Source organism: Anomaloglossus baeobatrachus, chromosome 2 (genome assembly GCF_048569485.1).
Source record: "Anomaloglossus baeobatrachus isolate aAnoBae1 chromosome 2, aAnoBae1.hap1, whole genome shotgun sequence".
NCBI classification, from domain to species: Eukaryota; Metazoa; Chordata; class Amphibia; order Anura; family Aromobatidae; genus Anomaloglossus; species Anomaloglossus baeobatrachus.
Window position 1 is genome coordinate 689,509,023 of NC_134354.1, and position 21,752 is coordinate 689,530,774.

At 49.0% G+C, this 21,752-nt stretch overlaps 2 protein-coding genes across 5 annotated transcripts in view; one reads left to right on the plus strand and one right to left on the minus strand.

Annotated features, from left to right (window-relative positions):
- The window catches only part of AMHR2 (anti-Mullerian hormone receptor type 2), an 84,173-nt gene extending 75,350 nt beyond the window's left edge, over positions 1-8,823 (minus strand). For both annotated transcript variants that reach the window (XM_075337210.1, XM_075337209.1), the window contains exons 1-2: positions 8,762-8,823; positions 8,513-8,689 (exon numbers count right to left, since the gene is read on the minus strand). In XM_075337210.1, coding sequence (XP_075193325.1) covers positions 8,513-8,689; positions 8,762-8,822 — 238 coding nt within the window. In that variant the 5' untranslated portion in view covers position 8,823. The remainder of the gene's footprint in view (positions 1-8,512; positions 8,690-8,761) is intronic.
- The window catches only part of LOC142292100 (cell division cycle-associated protein 7-like), a 179,172-nt gene that overhangs the window by 104,500 nt on the left and 52,920 nt on the right, over positions 1-21,752 (plus strand). The window lies entirely within an intron of this gene.

Below are 21,752 nucleotides of genomic sequence, written 5' to 3' on the forward strand. Positions count from 1 at the left end.
AGTTGGTGCCAAAACCTCAGTATCCAAGACAACTGACAAAAGCAGCAAACCGTGTAGTTTTAACAATTATTTTCTTCCATTCGTTTTTCTTAATGCAGTAGGACATTTCCCGGTTACATGCGGCAATATGCTCCTAACAATGATGATTTTAGGGCCTGCCTATATTAGCAAACCAAGGAGCGCGGTTGTCAATCAGTGGTATACTTACCCAGGCCAACTAGCAGAAATGAGTGTTCTAATGAATACCTGTGCAAAAACACCAAAGCCATCTTCTATGTTCACGAGTCCGAGGGTTGTGGGGGGCTGTGTGATGTTGAAGATTGACAGTTCATACTAACAGCATGGTTATGTTGCGGGTCCACAACAGTGTCCTCTCCCCTTCTGCTGACAGAGCTAGCTTTGCATCTGCAGCATTGGAGGAGGACAAGGTCAATGACGCTGGCCAAATCCAGTTAGCTTCAGAGCACCAGTTGCAAGCTTTGTGTGTGCGCCTAGGAAACCGGCCACCTCTGATAGACTACAGAGGAGGACAGTAACCTTGGCAACAAGCTGTACACTATAGAATTAAAAATCCCTCCGTTTTTGAGAATGACCTGGATATTTAATATAAGGTGAATACTAAAGTTGCTTCTATTTACAAGCACTTTGCAGTTGTATTTAACAGGATAAGACAACCCCTTTAAGTACATTTTTTTATTAGAAAAACTCTGGGAAACTTAGTGGCAATGATTGGGTAAGAATATAAATAAGTAGTTACCGGATCATGAGTATTATAAAATATTTAGACAGTTTTAGGGGTTGTTCACAACTGGTGACATGTTGTTGTGTCAGGTGCCGGCTGCTCGTCAGCTGAAGCCTTTACAACTTTATCACAGCCCATGTTCACAGTGAAGAGATAGGCTATGTGCGCACATTGCGTAAATACATGCAGTTACGCTGCGCTTTGTAGCGCAGCGTAACTGCATGCGTCCTGCGTCCCCTGCATAATCTATGGAGATTGTGCAGGGGCCGTGCGCACGTGGCGTCTTAGAGTGCAGCGCTTCGGCTGCTGCCCGAAGCGCTGCGTTCTAAGAAGTGACATGTCACTTCTTCCGTGCGCTTTGCCGGCAGCCCCTGCTCTGTCTATGGCAGGAGCTGCAGGCAGAGCGCATGGAATTGGCTTTTTTTTTTTTCTCTACGGACATTTTCTGCAGCGATTTGAAGCGCACGTGTGCTCTTCAGATCGCTGCAGAAATTTCTGCAGGGCTAGTACGCAACGTGCGATATTGATAAGCTGCAGCCAAAAAAGAGTGGCCGCTGACTGGCTCCAGCAGGCACATGACACATTAATCTCACATATCGGCACTGCAGCAGTAGGCAAGTATACACAGGTTCTGAATTGATTAAGCTGGGGTCATCCAGGAGCTGTCTTCCCTACAGTGCCATAGTTTTTCCAAGGATGGACACAATAAGGACGAAGTTCCACTTGCGTATGACTCGTGTGAGTCTCGCAACGGTATCACCCGGCACGGCCTAAGGCGGGCTTTACACGTTGCGACATCGCTACCGATATATCGTCGGGGTCACGTCGTTAGTGACGCACATCCGGCGCCGGTAGCGACATCGCAACGTGTAAATCCTAGGTGCGACTATGAACGAGCGCAAAAGCGTAAAAAATCGCTGATCTGTGTCACGTCGTTCATTTCCATAATGTCGTTACTACTGCAGATACGATGTTGTTTGTCGTTCCTGCGGCAGCACACATCGCTGTGTGTGAAACCGCAGGAACGACAAACATCTCCTTACCTGCGTCCACCGACAATGCGGAAGGGAGAAGGTGGGCGGGATGTTATGTCCCGCTCATCTCCGCCCCTCCGTTTCTATTGGCCGGCCGCTTAGTGACATCGCGGTGACGTCGCTGTGACGTCGAACACACTTCCCTCTTGAAGAAGGGATTGTTCGGCGGTCACAGCGACGTCGCCGACCAGGTATGTGCGTGTGACGCTGCCGTAGCGATAATGTTTGCTACGGCAGCAAGCACCAGATATCGCATGTACGACGGGGGCGGGTGCTATCGCGCTCGACATCGCTAGCAATTGCTAGCGATGTCGCAGTGTGTAAAGCCCACCTAACACTCTCCGGAGGCGAGCGTCTCAACTCCATGGAAATACATGCAGCCGACCTGCTCCTGTCAGGAGAGTGCGGGGCCGTGCCGGGTGATACCGATGCGAGACTCACGCGAGTCATACGCAAGTGGAACCGTACCCTAAAGCTAACACTGCAGCAGTGCTTTATCTTCACTGGGCCATCATAATGGACCAGATCTGTTGACCAAACACTGAACATATCAGGGTCTGCAGGGCATGTGCAGCACATAACAATGGGTCACAAGACAGAGGGTATAAAATAAGCATAAAAATAACAAATGGTTAAGGTGACAAAGAAACCAATGCAAAAATATACCATTGTTTATTATGGTTTATCTCCACCCAAAATATGCGAAAAAAGATTTGTTTTTAGAAAAACTATAGCTAATAAAACCAGAATTATCCAATTATTGTAATAACAATATAAAGTTCAAAACGGTTGAAAGATTACATATGATAGTAACAACACCATAGTATAAGAAAGTTACAGGGACATCGTCATCCCTGGGGAGAACAGTATTAGTTTGGGCATAAGACAATTTTTTGAGATACTGACATATTCACTAATTTATGCTTTTCTCTGCACTAGTGTTGTATATTGTTACCACATGTGGGACAATTTTTATAATGTGAAATTATGTTGTGACGCCCCTGGACTATCAGGTCGTCACAGGGTATTGCACAATCTGCCCTCCCGTGCAATATCCACCTCCTTCTTGGTTGTGGGTCCCCAACTACATGGTGTTGCCTACATCAGCTAATTAAATCCTAGGTACACTCTGCACCACACCCACCAGACACACCAGTGGACGGCCTAAGTGGAATAGGGTCGCCCACCTAGGGGGTTGGCAAGGGGACGTCAGGAGTGTCAGGAGTAGAAAGAAGTGTGTTGGAAGTGAAGGAGAGAGGAGGTCAGGAGCAGGGCTCCTAGGAAGCCATCTAGGTGGCAGACGGTGGTCTGGGCTTAGAGGAGCTGGACCCCCGGTCGCAGGGGATCATGGCATGGGGCAGAGAACTGTCGAGGAGGACAACCGGCGGCCTTGCACCATCACTGGGCTGGGACCAGGGCACGACGGGGTACGTGGACCCTAGGTCACGGAGTATCTTCAGGCAACCTGACAATTTACCCGACGAGAACGGAGCCTTCAAGATTCGCTCTCCACCCTCTCCAAAATTGGGGTACTAACGCAACGAGGGGGATAGGACTTTCCACTAAAATGGTCCAGAAAATCTCAAGCGTGAGCCCTGAGAGCAAGCTCCCACACTTAGCCATAGTGGGGAGTGGGACCCGGCAAGTTCCATACTACCGGGACCAACAGAGAAGTAAACTTAGTGCCAGGAGGCAGGTCACGGATCACCAGGCAGCACCATTGGGGACGGGACCCGAACTACACCCCCTCAGCGGCAGCGGTACCCAGAACTTTGGTTTATCCAGTTGTCGGTGTCAGCTTTATGGACTGAGTGTGTACGCAAGTGACCCCCTTCACACCCGACGGCACTCCCCTTGAATCAACGAGTCCCGGGGTATTCCCCCTACCCGTGGAGGGTTCTAACACCTGGCTGCCCCATTCCATCACCCCCGGGTACTCCTAACTGCAGCGGTGGTACTCCAAATTACCACATACCATGGGTGGCGTCACTAACTCTAACACAATTCCCTGTAAATACCCCCTTCATTTGAGTGGCCGCACGACCCCCGGGTCCGGAGACCCCTCGAGCCACCGCGGATCCGGATCCGAGCAGCTCGGCTACTGACACGGGGACGGCACAATGTCAAATGAGCTGGTTATTTACGGTAAAATTAGCCGTACGATTCAGGGAGTTCCTCTATTTTTTTTTGTAGAACTTAATTTTAGCCTAATAACAATATATCACAAAAGTTAGTACACCCCTCACATTTTTGTAAATATTTTCAATGGGTCCATGAAAAACACGTAAAGCACATGGATGACATCTGTGGGCTGTACGTGTATAACATTGCAAAATATAGGACAAGCTATGTAATGTTATTCTTCCTTTAACCATACCAGAAAAACACTGATGGCACACATGTACACACAGATGAACAAAACGGACCATGAAACATTTGCATTTTTTGTGCGGACGTGTGAAGAGGGCCTGACGGAAAGGTTGTAATTCTCTCAGTTGTTGATGATCACATGAGAGATCAGCTCTCCATTGATGTGATTTGTGGGATAAAATGGTATGCTCATAAAAAACGATTGTGGGTCCGTGTGATGCCTTGTGTAGAAAAAGAACACATGGACCCAATGTTAATCCATGTGAAGTAACGTGCAAGCTACTTTTCAATGGATCTCAGGTTCATGCGGTATAAAAATCACAGCCTATGCTAGTCTGGCCTGATTTGTAGACCAGACTAGTGCATAGGCAGCTCCTGCACTGGTCCTCTGTGTGAGGACAGAGACACAGAATTGCACTTGGAGCTCATCAGGTTGACAATTTTTTGGGACTTGACTACCGAGTTTTACAACTGGCCTATGAACTTAACCAAGGGCTACATTCAGACAGCCATTGTAAAACTTAGGCCAGCCACATCAACAAATGGCTCCACAAGCAGCTCTATATGTCCATCTGCAAAGTGGATGAGCGCTGGAGCTGCCTGCTATTTATATGCATTAGTCTGATCCATAAATCAGGCCACAATAGAGCATGCTGCAATTTTTTTCACATTAACCTGAGGTCTGTTTAAAAAAAAATAGTCCATGTGAACGACCATATAGGCTAAAGCCAGCTTTACACGTTGCAATTAGTTGTACAATCGCATTTGCGATGTGACACGCCCAGGTTGCATACGGGATCTTATGAGATTGCACGTAGGTCGTTCATTTGCTGTCACACGAGCGTTAGTAGTCTATGTTAAATTGATCAATTTTGTGTGCGATCCTTTAGATCATGTGTTCTGTGACATATGCATTGGGCACCCTTTTTTTTTTTATTTATTGACTTGCCAAGCGTGTGTAATGTGTAGGGATGCGTTTTTACTATGTCATCTGCCATTCAGCTCTGCTACATGGCCGCTAACAGCAGACACAGAGAGCCATGTAGCAGAGCTGAATGGCAGATGACAGCAGACACAGAAAGAGCCGCACGATCAGAATGAACTCGGGTTAACTTCACCCGACTTCATTGTCATGCTGCGGCTCTGTCTGTGTCGCGTCCTGATTAGCGGTCACCTGTGTAGGGCTCACCGGTGACCGCTAAACTCCTGAGTAACTGAATTGAGCAGTCCTCTCTCATATACTCACCGATCCCCGATCACCGGCGCGGCGCTGCACAGCATTCACACTGCTCCGGCGGCTTTTACTATTTTGAAAAAGCCGACCGCTCATTAAACAATCTCGTATTCCCTGCTTTCCCCGCCCACCGGCGCCTATGATTGGTTGCAGTGAGACACGCCCCCACGCTGAGTGACAGGTGTCTCACTGTACCCAATCACAGCAGCCGGTGGGCGTGTCTATACTGTGCAGTGAAATAAATAATTAGCCCCCCCGGTTTTAAAATTGGGGGGGACCGCACGCCGGTTTATTTCACTATTTTCATAAATTATTTATTTCACTGCACAGTAGAGACATGGCTACCGGCTGCTGTGATTGGGTGCAGTGAGACAGCTGTCACTCAGTGTGGGGGGCGTGTCTGACTGCAACCAATCATAGGCGCCGGTGGGCGTGGAAAGCAGGGAATACGAGATTGTTTAATGAGCGGCCGGCTTTTTCAAAATAGTAAAAGCCGCTGGAACAGTGTGACAGCCGTGCAGCGCCGCGCCGGTGATCGGGATCGGTGAGTATGAGAGAGGGGGTAAGAGGGATAGACTGACATGGACAGAAAGAGAGGGACAGAGATAGTGACCGACTGACAGAGATTAGTGAATGACAGACATTGTGAGGCGCTTCAGAACGCAGCTTTTCAGCTGCGCTCTGAAGCGGACCTTTTTTAAGCTGCGGTGCAGAGCGCACACCTGTGCACATAGCCTCAGACATCACAATCGTATGAGGGATGTCACACGTTTCAATTGACTAGGTTCATACAACAAAACGTCCAATGTATGAGGAATAAACGACGTGTATGCGATCACCGTATTTTCGTTCAATCTTGATTGCACGTAGGTGTCACACGCAAATACGTCACGAACGATGCAGGATGTGCGTCACTTACAACTTGACCCTGACGACGGATTGAAAGATTTATTGAAGCGTGTAAAGCGGGCATAACACTGTGTACACCCATTGTATATCCTCAATATGGACAGTACACGGACTCTAAATACGTCTGTCTGAACACTCCCAAAGACAGAGGTAGGAACTCCCCGTCATAAGCTGACTGACAGATCCTTAGGCCGGTTTCAGACGTCCGTGTTTAATCAGGTACAAGCCACACACATGGGTATGGTCATACATGTGTCACGCGTGTGACATCTGTGTTTGCATACGTGAGACATCAGTGTGACATGTACCATGTGCCTAAAAAGATACAGGCTGCCTGTTGTACCGACCTCAGAGCAGTGACAGTCCACCCTGCCAGCAATTCAGCTGCTCCAAGTCAACAAAGCAGCTCTTGCCACAATGACTATGGGGTAACTGGGAACAGGGGCTCCTGAGCTGTCCCTCAAGCTAGGGGACCCTATCCTATCCTTAATTTCAGGGATACTCCTGATGGTGGAGAGGCCTGAGTCTCCTTCCAGGCCCTGCTCCTGACCAATCCTGATCTGATTCCCCCCTCCCCCTAGGGAGGGATAGGACAAAAGTGTAATGAAACTCACAGATTTAGACAGACAAGGGAAAACCAAAACTCTGTCACTCAGCGCTCACACACACAAAGGTAAAGACAATAAGAGGTTCAGGAGGAAGAACAAGGAATCTACAAAACAACAGGGTAAAATTCCACAACCACAAGCAAATAGCACAACTTTCACCAGAGACCCTAGAGCACCACACAGACTAACATAGGATAAGCTATAGCTGGCATGGGCAGACAAATTCAACCAGTATAAATAGGAAGGGAGCAGATGTAATAGGCTTCCCTACATGTGATCAAAGGAGCAAGCAGACCAGCAGAGATTAACTCTTGCTAGCCTGCCTATGAGTCAGCATACAGCAGGTCGATGCTCGAGTCAGCCTGTGTTGATCCCAGACACCAGAGAAACCATTGGGCGGCATGTCAGAATATGCAATCTGAACAGAGTCCAATGGTAACATGACAGTCCCTGAAGTTGGTACAAAACTCTGTGTGACAGCTGTTCTTTTTCTGGACTGCTCTGTTGATGGGGCGTCACTGCCATCGTCATGCTGATTGACAACCGGCTACCTGCAGTTATGCAGCAGAGAGCCGGCTGTTAGGCTGAGTTCACATGTCTTATAGTCAGCTGCTGGAAAGGATCCGTCAGAGATCTGTTGGCAAAAAAGTTGTACAAACAAAACTTTTTGTCTGTTGTTAAATCACTAATGTCTGCCAGATCCGTTTTTTAAGATGGGATTTTATGGAAGACAGATTTGTTGATGGCTTGCTATTTAGCCATCCATTGTACCTCCATCTGCAACGGATCCGTTATTTTCTTACATGATCCGTTATAATTGAAAGATAAATAGCAATCCGTTAACAGATCCATTCTCCATAGACTTCAATGTTAAAAAAACGGATCCAACAGAGATCAGTTTCCCAGCGGATCTCTGAAGGATCCATTCTAACGAATGATTACAGGACATGGGAACTTAACCTTAGCAAGACCTTGGCAGTGACACCCCATCAACGAAGCAGAGCAGAAGAGAAGCCATTACTCTGATGATGTGACGTCAGCGGACGCTGCAGACTCGCCGGCAGGAGCCATAACCACTCTGTAATGGCAAAGATCGGCGCTAGGCAGATACTTAGCAACTACCTGTCTGTTATTTCTTGGGTGCATAGTGGAAAAAAAATTATATAGTCCTTGATGACCCCTTTAAAAACTAAACAGTGCATTTTTTTAATATAGTCTTATGACAAAAATATTATTAGCCCCCAAATACATGCATTTAATTAATATATATATATATATATATATATATATATATATATATATATATATATATATGTATATATATATATGTATATATATATATATATATATATATATATATATATATATAAAAATGCCTGAATGTGTCCATGTCTTAATATATGGATAAATGTATTTGTGTATACAGAATACCCTGCAGAATCTTTCAGTTTTTGATCACAATGATAACATATTTCAAGATGGTGATATATTATATAACATCACAAGTATCAAATTGTTCTATGACATAATTAGAAGAAATTACATTGGAAATAAATGATTTGACCCATGCCCACTAAAAGCAATGATATTCCAAAATCTTGCTTCATAAACTTACCTAACACGGCATCCTGAATCTTGCCATTGCTGATCACCCACGTCCCCATACAACATTTGCTTTCATTGCAGTGTATCTTTCCTGGTTCTGTTACATCTCCAAATTGAGCCATGGGAAACCCAACAGAATAAGATGCATTATCAAGTAAGGCACAAGATATCCCTCCAAGATGGACATCTAGGGAAATGTAAGTCACAAGATTAGAGGGCTGGCATACATTATCACTTTATGCCCAATAATTATCCTTACCTGGCATGAAAGCTAAAAGGAGGATCAAGTAAATGATAGTGTTCAATCCGGTGTGAGCCATTCCTATCACCAGCAGAGGTAATGTAGGTTCTAATTCCAGATCATTGGTGGTCCCTGTTTTTCTTCAGATCCCTATACTTTTATTCCTTGTTCTAATAATTCAGATCTAACCTTCATATATCTTGTTTCTAAACCTGAGCCAGCAGGTCTGGGATAGAAGGACAGAGATACCAAACAAGGGGCGTATCTTGGCCATTGCGATATGCTGGGGGAGTTGTTGTTCTGGGAACATTGTGAAGGAGGTAATGACCCTACGTCAGTGGGCACAAGAATACAGACAAATGATGATTATAATAAGGCTATAAGAGAAAAACTTTGTTAATATTGTCTGTATGTACACTGAGGCCCGAAAATTGCATAAAATGCCAAAATACTGTATTAACACAATATAGAAACAAATAGTATATAATGCGAATAAGCTGTAGGGATAAAGGGTCTAGAAAATATATCAGCCAAATTGCAGACCATCTGGAAATGTCACACAATCTTTCCCTGTAAGGGCGGCGTTACACGGTATGATATATCGGGCGATATGTCGTTGGGGTCACGGAATTCGTGACGCACATCCGGCATCGTTAGAGATGTCGTTGCGTGTGACACTTCCGAACGACTGTTAACGAGCAAAAATACTCACCTTATCGTTGCTCGTTGACACGTCGTTCATTTCCATAATGTCGTTCCTCCTTCTGCGCGCCGGTTGATCATCGTTCCCGTAGCAGCACACATCGCTACGTGTGACACCCCGGGAACGATGAACAATAACTTACCTGCGTCCCGCCGGCAATGAAAAAGGAAAGGGTGGGCGGGATGTTACGTCCCGCTCATCTCCGCCCCTCCACTTCTATTGGGCGGCCGCTGTGTGACGTCGCTGTGACACCGCACGTCTCTCCCCCTTCAGGAAGAGGATGTTCGTCACCCACAGTGACGTCGTTAGGGAGGTAAGTACGTGTGACGGGGATTTAACGACTTTGTGCGCCACGGGCAATGAATTGCTCGTGACGCACAAACGACAGGGGCGGGTGCAATCGCTCATGCGATCGCATGATAAATCGTTGCGTGTAACGCCGCCCTAAGGCTCTGTTCATACAGGGCTTTTTGGTAAGTTTTTGGTGCGTTTTTTTAGCTGCAGATTTGCCTTGGTTTTATGCAAATCAATGCTAATAAAAAGCTGCTTTTTACAGTCCCAGCAAAGTCTATGAGATTTCTGAAATTTCATATATACACACACACACAAGCACCTACAGATTTTTTCCTGACTATTTTCTCAAATACCTGCGTTTTTGCTGCAGATTTAAAAAAATGAGCATGTCAATTCTTTGCAGCGTTTTTGCAACGTTTTCATTTATACGACCCATTTTGTAGAAAAAACACACCAAAAACGCAGATGACTCAAATGAGATTTCCTGCCACAAGATCAGATTTTGGTCAGGAAAAAAACTTACCAAAATAGCCCTGTGTGAACATAGCCTAAAGCGGGCTATACACGCTACGACATCGTTCAAGCGATCTCGTTGGGGTCACGGAATTTGTGACGCACATCCGGTCACTTTAGCGATGCCGTTGCATGTGACACCTATGAGCAATTTTGCATCGTCGCAAAAAACGTGCAAAATCGCTCATCGGGGACATGGGGGTCCATTCTCAAATATCATTACTGCAGCAGTAACGAAGTTGTTCCTCGTTCCTGCGGCAGCACACATCGCTCCGTGTGACACCGCAGGAACGAGGAACCTCTCCTTACCTGCCTCCCGGCCGCTATGCGGAAGGAAGAAGGTGGGCGGGATGTTCGTCCCGCTCATCTTCGCCCCTCCGCTTCTATTGGGCGGCGGTTCAGTGACGCTGCTGTGACGTCGCTGTGACGCTGAACGAACCGCCCCCTTAAAAAGGAGGCGTTTCGCCGGTTACAGCAACGTCGCAGGGCAGGTAAGTAGTGTGACGGGTCCGGGCGATGTTGTGCGACACGGGCAGCGATTTGCCCGTGTCGCACAACCGATGGGGGCGGGTACGCACGCTGGCGATATCGGTACCGATATCGCAGTGTGTAAAGTACCTTTTAGGCTTTGTTCTCACAATGAGCTTTTGGTGAGTTTTTGATTCTGCGTATTATCGCTGCTTCAAAAACTCAGCATTTTACAGTTTCAGCAAAATGGATGGGATTTCTAGAAACCTCCGGCCCACTGAGATTCTTTTTTAATCCGTAGTACGTGTTTCAAATCCGCAGCATGTCAATTTCTCTTGGTGGTTTTCTGAGTTTTCTGTCAAATTTACCCCATAGACTTGTATTAGATGCAGAAAAAATGAAGGGAAAAATGCAAATGCATTTTTAGCGTGTTTCCACAGTGTAAACGCATAAAAACCTCAGGTAGACCACACCTAAGTATATTAATAACGTTTTATCAAAGCCAAATATTAAGAAGCATAAAAAACCAAGCAGCTTTATTGAACGCATGACACGCAAACAAGAGACAAAAAACACAGCACCAAAATCGCAAGTGATCTGTTTCGCCCGGGGACCAGGGGTACTCAGATCCGGGCCACAGAGTCACTTCTGTGGGTATCACGATGGCTTGACCCGGTCTGTGATCCCAGGCTCCACAGAAAAAGGGGATTTGGTAAGGGGAATTGTTATAGTTCGTGACGCCACCCACGGTTGTGGTGATTTCACCACCGCTGCTCAATACGGGGATCCCGGGGATGGTGAAGTGGAGCAGCTAGATGTTGTGTTGCCCCTCCGTGGGTAGGGGTTGGTTGTCCCGGGGCCCGGTGATGGGGTAAGCAGGGGGCAGGGCGCAGTGCTGCAGTGCGGTGCCCGAGGGCACGGGTGTACTCACAAGAAAGTCACACGGAGTCACTGGTGAACTAAGAATTGCCGGTGTCCGCGGCCTCCGGTACGGGGGTGTTAGAGTCCCACACACGGTGCAGCAGCCCTTGTTGTTTCCTTCCCTGCAGCAAAGTGCCTTTTTCTCCTCTCTCTTCCTCTTTCTCCTCAGCCGGGAACGGGGAATCTACTCCCCTGTAGTGATCCGGGTACCCAGGTACCGAGGGGCCACCGCCCGGCTCCGGCTACCTGTTCTGGCCCCTTCCTCACTACGGCCTGCCCCGGCCCTTTTGGAGAACACTTCACTCCCAGCCTGGGAGCTAACTCCAGACCTCTGTCCTGTCTGCCTCCACACACTCTCTGCTCCAGCCCCTCCCCTCTCCTCTGCTTTTCCTTACACTGGGGGCTGTGCTTTGTCATGCTGCACCGGTGTGAGATCAGATTACGAAGGAGGATTAACTCTTTCTGTGACAACCTGGCTGTGCCAGGGCATCACACACCCCCTTGGTAAAACACGGCCCGTCCTCGGGCCGGCTAGGCACCGACATTTTATTAAACTGGAAAAGAATAAAACATTTTAAACATTTTCAATCTTCCCACAGCAGGATGCACATTGCTTCAACGTTGCAACAACAAAAAACACTTTTAATAATGTTAACGTAACGGGTCCTTTAGTCACCCACCCAAACAACCTAGCCTTGGTGCTGCCCCTAAAACCCAGGCAGCACCCCTTGACCCCAGTCCAGGAACAGCCCCAAATTGGTCAACGGGACCGGTACTTCGCTTCCGTTGCGGCCGGGCGGACTGCCAGAGCCGTCGTCATCTCCGTCGCGGCCGGGCGGACTGCCGGGGCCGGTGGCATGGTGGTGACAAAGGTGAGGCCTGGGGACCCCAGGTCTGGGTCCTCCCCCACAGGTGCTGCGGGCTCCGCTACCGGTAACAGGGGTAACGGGTCGGTGCATCGCTGCGGCGGCCTCTCCAGGAACCAAGTGCTGGCAGAGTCCTGGTGTCCCTGCCTGTACAGTCCTTGTCACATAAGCTGCGGTTCCTTCTTTCTGCTCCCCCTTGGTACTCGGGAGCAGTCCTTCCAGCAGCTTTTAAAGTTTCTCTTTTCGCTTCCGGTCCTCCGGAGCTTCACTTCCGCCCGCGTTCTCAGGGGGCGGAGCCTCTTTTTCGCGCCCACCGCTCGGAGAAGAAGGCGCCAAGTTGTTGTTTTTGGCGCCTAAAATGGCGGCTAAAATGGCGGATTTCAAGATTTTTGCAGCGGATCACCGCTGACAGTCCAGAATAAGGCGCACTTCCTCCAGGTAACTGGATGGGTTCGATCCTGTTCGTGACGCCAAATGTTTCGCCCGGGGACCAGGGGTACTCAGATCCGGGCCACAGAATCACTTCTGTGGGTATCACGATGGCGTGACCCGGTCTGTGATCCCAGGCTCCACAGAAAAAGGGGATTTGGTAAGGGGAATTGTTATAGTTCGTGACGCCACCCACGGTTGTGGTGATTTCACCACCGCTGCTCAATACGGGGATCCCGGGGATGGTGAAGTGGAGCAGCTAGATGTTGTGTTGCCCCTCCGTGGGTAGGGGTTGGTTGTCCCGGGGCCCGGTGATGGGGTAAGCAGGGGGCAGGGCGCAGTGCTGCAGTGCGGTGCCCGAGGACACGGGTGTACTCACAAGAAAGTCACACGGAGTCACTGGTGAACTAAGAATTGCCGGTGTCCGCGGCCTCCGGTACGGGGGTGTTAGAGTCCCACACACGGTGCAGCAGCCCTTGTTGTTTCCTTCCCTGCAGCAAAGTGCCTTTTTCTCCTCTCTCTTCCTCTTTCTCCTCAGCCGGGAACGGGGAATCTACTCCCCTGTAGTGATCCGGGTACCCAGGTACCGAGGGGCCACCGCCCGGCTCCGGCTACCTGTTCTGGCCCCTTCCTCACTACGGCCTGCCCCGGCCCTTTTGGAGAACACTTCACTCCCAGCCTGGGAGCTAACTCCAGACCTCTGTCCTGTCTGCCTCCACACACTCTCTGCTCCAGCCCCTCCCCTCTCCTCTGCTTTTCCTTACACTGGGGGCTGTGCTTTGTCATGCTGCACCGGTGTGAGATCAGATTACCAAGGAGGATTAACTCTTTCTGTGACAACCTGGCTGTGCCAGGGCGTCACAGATCTAATTTAAATAATAGGTGTAGAAATGCTGCACAAATTCTGAAAAATCACCAAAAGCTCATCGTGAGAACGTAGCCCCAGGGTATGTGCACACGGTGTCTTTTTTAGTTCAGAGTCACATTGGTGTATGGCTGGCTTTGCACACTATGACATCGCAGGTGCGATGTCGGTGGGGTCAAATCGAAAGTGACGCACATCCGGCGTCACTTGCGATGTCGTAGCGTGTAAAACCTTTTTGATACGATGAACGAGCGTAAAAGCGTCGTTATCGTATCATCGGTGTAGTCTCTGACATTTCCATAATGCCGGTGCAGCGACAGGTACGATGTTGTTCCTTGTTCCTGCGGCAGCACACATCGCTGTGTGTAAAGCTGCAGGAGCGCGGAACATCACCTTACCTGCGTCCCGGCTGCTATGAGAAGGAAGGAGGTGGGCGGGATGGGCCGGCCAGAGCGACGTCGCAGGAGAGGTGAGTGCATGTGAAGCTGTCGTAGCGATAATGTTCGCTACGGCAGCTATCACAAGATATCGCACGTACGACGGGGGCAGGGACTATCGCACTCGACATCGCAGCATCGGCATGCGATGTCGTAATGTGCAAAGCCCGCCTATGACTTCCACAAGTGCAGTGAGAAAATTTGCATTTCATTCAGCCCCATGGCTGGACTCACACAAACGTATTAAAAAACGGTCCCATTCTCGTTTGCGAGAGTCGGATGAATTTTTCTCACTTGTGATCAGTGTGCTCTCAGTGTGCTGTCAGTATGCTGTCCGTGTGCACTCCGTTTTTTACTCAGCAGCTATTAGTCATTTACAGTCAATTACAGGAACATTTACAGTGTTCTATGCTACATGATAGAATTGTATCCATAAAAACGGATGTCACTAGGATGGTCCGTGTGCCATCTGTTTTTTTCTCGCACCCATAGACTTGTATTGGCGATTCTCGGCCGTTTTACGCATGAATACGCAGCATGCTGCTGGTTTTCTCGCATCCAGATTCTGGATGCGAGAAAAGCTGACCAACAGCTCGCACTCATAGAATAACATTGGTCCAAGTGTAATGCGAGAATTTCTCGCATTGCTCTCGTCCGTATTTGTCGCTCGTGTGAGCGTACCCTGAGGAAAAAAATCGCAGCATGATGTAATTGTCTGTGAGTCTCGGATCACTTGCAATCATACAAGTCTATGGGTGTGAGTGATATATCGCACTGCACTCGGATGACATCCAAGTGCAGTCCGATATACACACAGGGTGACAATGGAGGAGATGGGGGGATTAATCCCGCCCTCTCCTCCGCAGCTGTCATCCTATCTCAGGATCAAATCACAGTATAATGACACTTGACTCACACTCACAGCAGAGCGGAAGCTGAGGGTCATTGGCATATTGCACCCGATGCTCTTGCATCGGATGCCTTATGCTATTCTGACTCTGTCCTTAGGTGGATTCCAATAGGAAATGACCTGAAAAAGCATGCAATAAATGTTACAAATAAGAGCTCGGTTTCATTTGCTATTAACACATCGGCTTGCACTGGCACCAGTGTTAATCAGTCAGGCAGTTTCCATCTGCGAATCTTTTCTCATGCCATATTGGCAGTGGAAAAGAATCGCAGCATGCTTTGTTTGGCAGCAAGTCTTGGCTCACCCACACCCATACAAGTCTATGGGTGCATGTGAAACATTGTACTGCAGTCGTATGTCATCTGAATGCAGCGCAATATACACAGAGACAGGCCGCGAGGAAGAGGTAGAAAGTGCTCTCTCCTTCACTGCAGCTGGGATCCGATTGCAAGATCAAATCACAGTCGCATGACCCTTGGCGCATGCTTGCAGCAGAGCCTGAGCCGAGGGGTCATTAGTGCAAGTGGAACCGAGGCCTAATGAACATAATGCACGACAATGTCAGTACAACCTATTGTGCATATGTTGCATATTTCTGTTTCAAAAATTCTGCTTCCACGCCGAGGTCTAAAAGATGTCATGTGCACGTATCCTAAGGCCTGTTTCAGACGTCAGTGATTCTGGTACGTATGTGCTAGTTTTTATACGTACCAGAAGCACTAACATACGTAGAATCAATGGGTCTGCACACACATCAGTGATTTTTCATTGACCATGTCTCCCTGCGGCATACACGCGTGTCCGTGAATGCCGCACAGAGACATGTCCGTTTTTTTCTGGCATCACTGATGTCCCATGGATCACTCTATGGCAGTCATGGCGAACCTTTTACAGGCCGAGTGCCCAAACTGTAGCCCTAAACCCAATTTTTTTTTCCGAAGTGCCAACCAATCCTATTATGTAAATAATTAATTGTAACCTTACCTTTGCCGTCTTCTCTTCTCTTCAGCAGGGGCATCACGCTCATGTTTACCACACATTGAAGCTGAGCCCCTGCCCTTTCCAGACACAGCAGTTGGATTGATCTTTCTGGAAAACATTGCAGCATATTAGACAGAGATTTTAGCCTGGAATGCAATCAGATGTCACCCTGTAATCCACATCTACATTTCAAAGTCTGAACATCTTGAAATCCCATAAAGACGTACGAGTGGCTCCCCTCCCCATCATTGTGTAGTTTTGTCCCCTTCCTCGGCCACTTCCTGGTAAACATGTCCCCCATCCTGATATATATTTCCTACATTCTGGTATATTTGTCCCTATCACGGCCCCATCCTGGTAAATGTCCTCCATCCTGGTAAATGTTACCCATTCTGGCATGTTCCCCCATGCTGGTAAATGTACCCCATCCTGACATATTGCCCATCCTTGTAAATGTTCCCCCATCATGGCATGTACCCCAATCCTGGTTAATTTACCCCCATCCAGGTAAATGTACCCCTTCCTGGTAAATGTACCCTATCGTGGCATGTTTCCTCCATCCTGGCATGCATGTTTCCTCCATCCTGCCATGCATGTTTCCTCCATCCTGGCATGTATGTTTCCCCATCCTGCCATGCATGTTTCCTTCATCCTGCCATGCATGTTTCCTCCATCCTGGCATGCATGTTTCCCCATCCTGCCATGCATGTTTCCTCCATCCTGGCATGCATGTTTCCTCCATCCTGGCATGCATGTTTCCTCCATCCTGGCATGCATGTTTCCTCCATTCTAGCACACATGTTTCCCCATCCTGACATGCATGTTTCCTCCATCCTGACATGCATGTTTCCTCCATCCTGACAGGCATGTTTCCTCCATCCTGACATGCATGTTTCCTCCATCCTAGCACGCATGTTTCCTCCATCCTGGCACGCATGTTTCCTCCATCCTAGCATGCATGTTTTCCCCATCCTGGCATGCATGTTTCCTCCATCCTAGCATGCATGTTTCCTCCATCCTGGCATGTATGTTTCCTCCATCCTGGCATGCATGTTTCCTCCATCCTGGCATGCATGTTTCCTCCATCCTAGTACGCATGTTTCCTCCATCCTGGCATGCATGTTTCCTCCATCCTAGTACGCATGTTTCCTCCATCTTGGCATGCATGTTTCCTCCATCCTAGTACGCATGTTTCCTCCATCTTGGCATGCATGTTTCCTCCATCCTAGCATGCATGTTTCCTCCATCCTGGCATGCATGTTTTCCCCATCCTGGCATGCATGTTTCCTCCATCCTGGCATGCATGTTTCCTCCATCCTGGCATGCATGTTTCCTCCATCCTGGCATGCATGTTTCCTCCATCCTGGCATGCATGTTTCCTCCATCCTGCCATGCATGTTTCCTCCATCCTGCCATGCATGTTTCCCCCATCCTGCCATGCATGTTTCCTCCATCCTGGCATGCATGTTTCCTCCATCCTGGCATGTATGTTTTCTCCATCCTGGCATGCATGTTTCCTCCATCCTGGCATGCATGTTTTCCCCATCCTGGCATGCATGTTTCCTCCATCCTGCCATGCATGTTTCCCCCATCCTGCCATGCATGTTTCCTCCATCCTGGCATGCATGTTTCCTCCATCCTGGCATGTATGTTTTCTCCATCCTGGCATGCATGTTTCCTCCATCCTGGCATGCATGTTTTCCCCATCCTGGCATGTATGTTTTCCCCATCCTGGCATGTATATTTTCCCCATCCTGGCATGTATGTTTCCTCCATCCTGGCATGCATGTTTCCTCCATCCTAGCATGCATGTTTCCTCCATCCTGGCATGCATGTTTCCTCCATCCTGGCATGCATGTTTCCTCCATCCTGGCATGCATGTTTCCTCCATCCTAGCATGCATGTTTCCTCCATCCTGGCATGCATGTTTTCCCCATCCTGGCATGCATGTTTCCTCCATCCTGGTATGCATGTTTCCTCCATCCTCACATGCATTGTTTCCTCCATCCTAGCATGCATGTTTCCTCCATCCTGCCATGCATGTTTCCCCCATCCTGCCATGCATGTTTCCTCCATCCTGGCATGCATGTTTCCTCCATCCTGGCATGTATGTTTTCTCCATCCTGGCATGCATGTTTCCTCCATCCTGGCATGCATGTTTTCCCCATCCTGGCATGTATGTTTTCCCCATCCTGGCATGTATATTTTCCCCATCCTGGCATGTATGTTTCCTCCATCCTGGCATGCATGTTTCCTCCATCCTAGCATGCATGTTTCCTCCATCCTGGCATGCATGTTTCCTCCATCCTGGCATGCATGTTTCCTCCATCCTGGCATGTATGTTTCCTCCATCCTGGCATGCATGTTTCCTCCATCCTAGCATGCATGTTTCCTCCATCCTGGCATGCATGTTTTCTCCATCCTGGCATGCATGTTTTTCCCATCCTGGCATGCATGTTTCCTCCATCCTCACATGCATGTTTCCTCCATCCTCACATGCATTGTTTCCTCCATCCTGGCATGCATTCCCCCCCCCCCCCGCCATGCTGGCAAGCATGTTTCCCCCCCATCCTGGCATGCATGTCCCCACCCCATGCTGGCATGTGCGTTCCCCCTCCCCCACCCCATGCTGGCATGTGCGTTCCCCCTTCCCATTCTGGCATGTGCGTTCCCCCACCCCATGCTGGCATGTGCATTCCCCCTCCCCCACCCCCACCCCAAGCTGGCATGTGCGTTCCCCCTCCACCACCCCAAGCTGGCATGTGCATTCCCCCTCCCCCACCCCATGCTGGCATGTGCGTTCCCCCTCCCCCACCCCATGCTGGCATGTGCGTTCCCCCACCCCAAGCTAGCATGTGCGTTCCCCCTCCCCCACCCCATGCTGGCATGTGCGTTCCCCCTCCCCCACCCCATGCTGGCATGTGCGTTCCCCCTCCCCCACCCCATGCTGGCATGTGCGTTCCCCCACCCCAAGCTGGCATGTGCGTTCCCCCTCCCCCACCCCATGCTGGCATGTGCGTTCCCCCACCCCAAGCTGGCATGTGCGTTCCCCCTCCCCCACCCCATGCTGGCATGTGCGTTCCCCATCCCCCACCCCATGCTGGCATGTGCGTTCCCCCTCCCCCACCCCAAGCTGGCATGTGTGTTCCCCCACCGCCACCCCACACTGCCAAGTGCGTTCCCCCCCACCCCACGCTGCCATGTGCGTTCACCCCCACCCCACGCTGCCATGTGCGTTCCCCCACCCCATGCTGGTGCTGCCCCGCCATCCCCACCTTGGCACAGCCGCACACGAGTTATAAAAAAAAAAGAAGCGCAACACACAACTTACCTGCTCACCTTACCCCCGCTGCGCGCTGCTGGGTCCTCAGTTCCCACGCGGCCAGCAGACGGCGCCGGCGCCGCTCCTCCGTCTCCTAGGCAACACACCTGCAGCCTGGGAGAAGAGGAGTGTCAGAGCGGAGGAGAAATGTCTCCTCCGCTCCAACACAGATTTGATCTGCCGGCGCGACTGCACTAGCAGATCAAAACTGCAGAATCGGGCGACAGCACGCGTGCCACCAGAATGGGCTCAGCGTGCCCCTGGTGGCACGCTTGCCATAGGTTCGCCATCACTGCTCTATGGTGTGGTCCGTGTAACACGCACCAGAAAAAAACTGACATTGAAAATAAAAAGCATTTTCAACTCACCCTTCTCCAGTGACACTGTGTTTGACAGCTGCTCTCTGCTGCTTCCTGGCCGTCTCATTATGGCATGCATATTCAGTTATGCAGCCAGAGCAGACCCAGAAGTAGCTGCAGAGCCGGAGACTCCAGCACCATGGACAGCAGTAGTGGGGACAAGTGAGTATATCTCCATGTGCAATCACGGAGTACAGATCACGGATTGTACATGGACAACCTTCGTGTGCCGTGAATCACGGAGGGACATAGGCGTTTTTAACACATCAGTGAAAAAAGTCTGTGTTTTTCACTGACGTGTGAAACAGGCTTAAGATTGAATCATTTTATGAAGGGTTCTCTCACGCGGGTGTATAAAATGGGTGATTGCAATATGATAAACAATCGAAGCATTCTGCGATTGCACTCATCTATCGGACACAACTCCTCAATGCAATTCAGTGGGTGCGAGAAAAAAAACGGACAGCACACAGACTATCCATACGCCATCCGTTTTTTTCTGTAGCATAGAATACTGTAATCAGAGGTCCCCAACCATTCTGACCATGAGAGCCACAGTCAACTCCAAAAGAGGGTTGCAAACCACAGTCAGCTCTGAGAGAGGGTCGTACGCCACATCCATCTGCCGCCCCCTCACAGTACTGACACTCGGAGCTCCCATTACCAATATAATGACAGCCAAAGTTTTTCCACAGAAATCACACCGAGGCAGTATACCAAGAGCCAGGGGTTCCCACAATACCCCATTCAGATCTGCTCATCTGTGCGGACTACTCACAAAAGTCACAGTCTGGAGACCGTCTCTTGATAGCTGTTTGTTAGACCTGGTGCTAATGCACCAAGCTTGAAGACAGCCACGAGCCACACATCACAGGCCTGCGAGCCATATGTGGCTTCCGAGCTATAGGTTGGGGACCCCTGCTGTAAATGGCCCCGTAAATGCTTGTAGAATAAAAGTTGCTGAGGAAAAAAATGCATGTCATATGGGTGGTATATTGATGCGAGGAAATCAAATAACGCACTCACATGATAAAAGGATACCCATATAGATTTCCCTCATCCAACTTTTCAGGATTGGAATCGGACCAGATTTTTACACCCCAGTGTGAGAGTACCCGAAAAGCTAGACATTTTTGGACTGAGGGAGGATACCCAGGGAAAGAAGACAAGGCTGCTCTCACACTGGCGTGTAAAAATTTGGTCCGATTTGTCTCCTGAAAAGTTGGACGAGTGGAATCTGTATGGGTGATGTTTTGTCATGCGAGCGCTCTGCCAGTGTGCGAGTTTTTTTTTTCTTGCCTAACAGCCATATGCGATAGTATGACATGCTTTTTTTTTCTCAGCAACTTTTATTCTACAATCATTTACTGGACGATTTACAGCCATAAACGTGTGTGAGCTTTGCAGTCACACAGGACACATCACCTAGTGGTACTGAAGTGGATGCCATTGACTTTGATAACCTGAGCACTGAAAGCAAACTTACGCTGCCCTAGACACTGAGATGGAACTTGCACCCTTTACGACATGTATTTGTTGCAAATTTCAGGTGTAAATTGTGCATTGAAAATCTGCAACAAATTTACAGTACATCGATACTGAACTGGATTTTACCAAAGCCGATTAAGGCCTGCGCCACACATCCGTGTCTCCGGTACGTTTTTGGCATTTTTTACACGTACCGGAGACACGTGCTGATGTTGACACAGTATTTTTAATATAAAAAGCCTCACGTCAGTGTTTGCGCACGGAGCGTGTGTCCGTTCCGTGCGTACGTTTGAGCGTGCCGAAAAAGCGCTGACATGTCCGTTTTCCACCGGCATAACGTCCTCACGGATCCATTAAATCCTATGGGTCCGTGTTTACACGTACGTGATACGGATGGCCTCCGTATGCTATCCGTGTGGTCCGTGTCCGTGTTTTAATTAGAAAGGTTGTTAC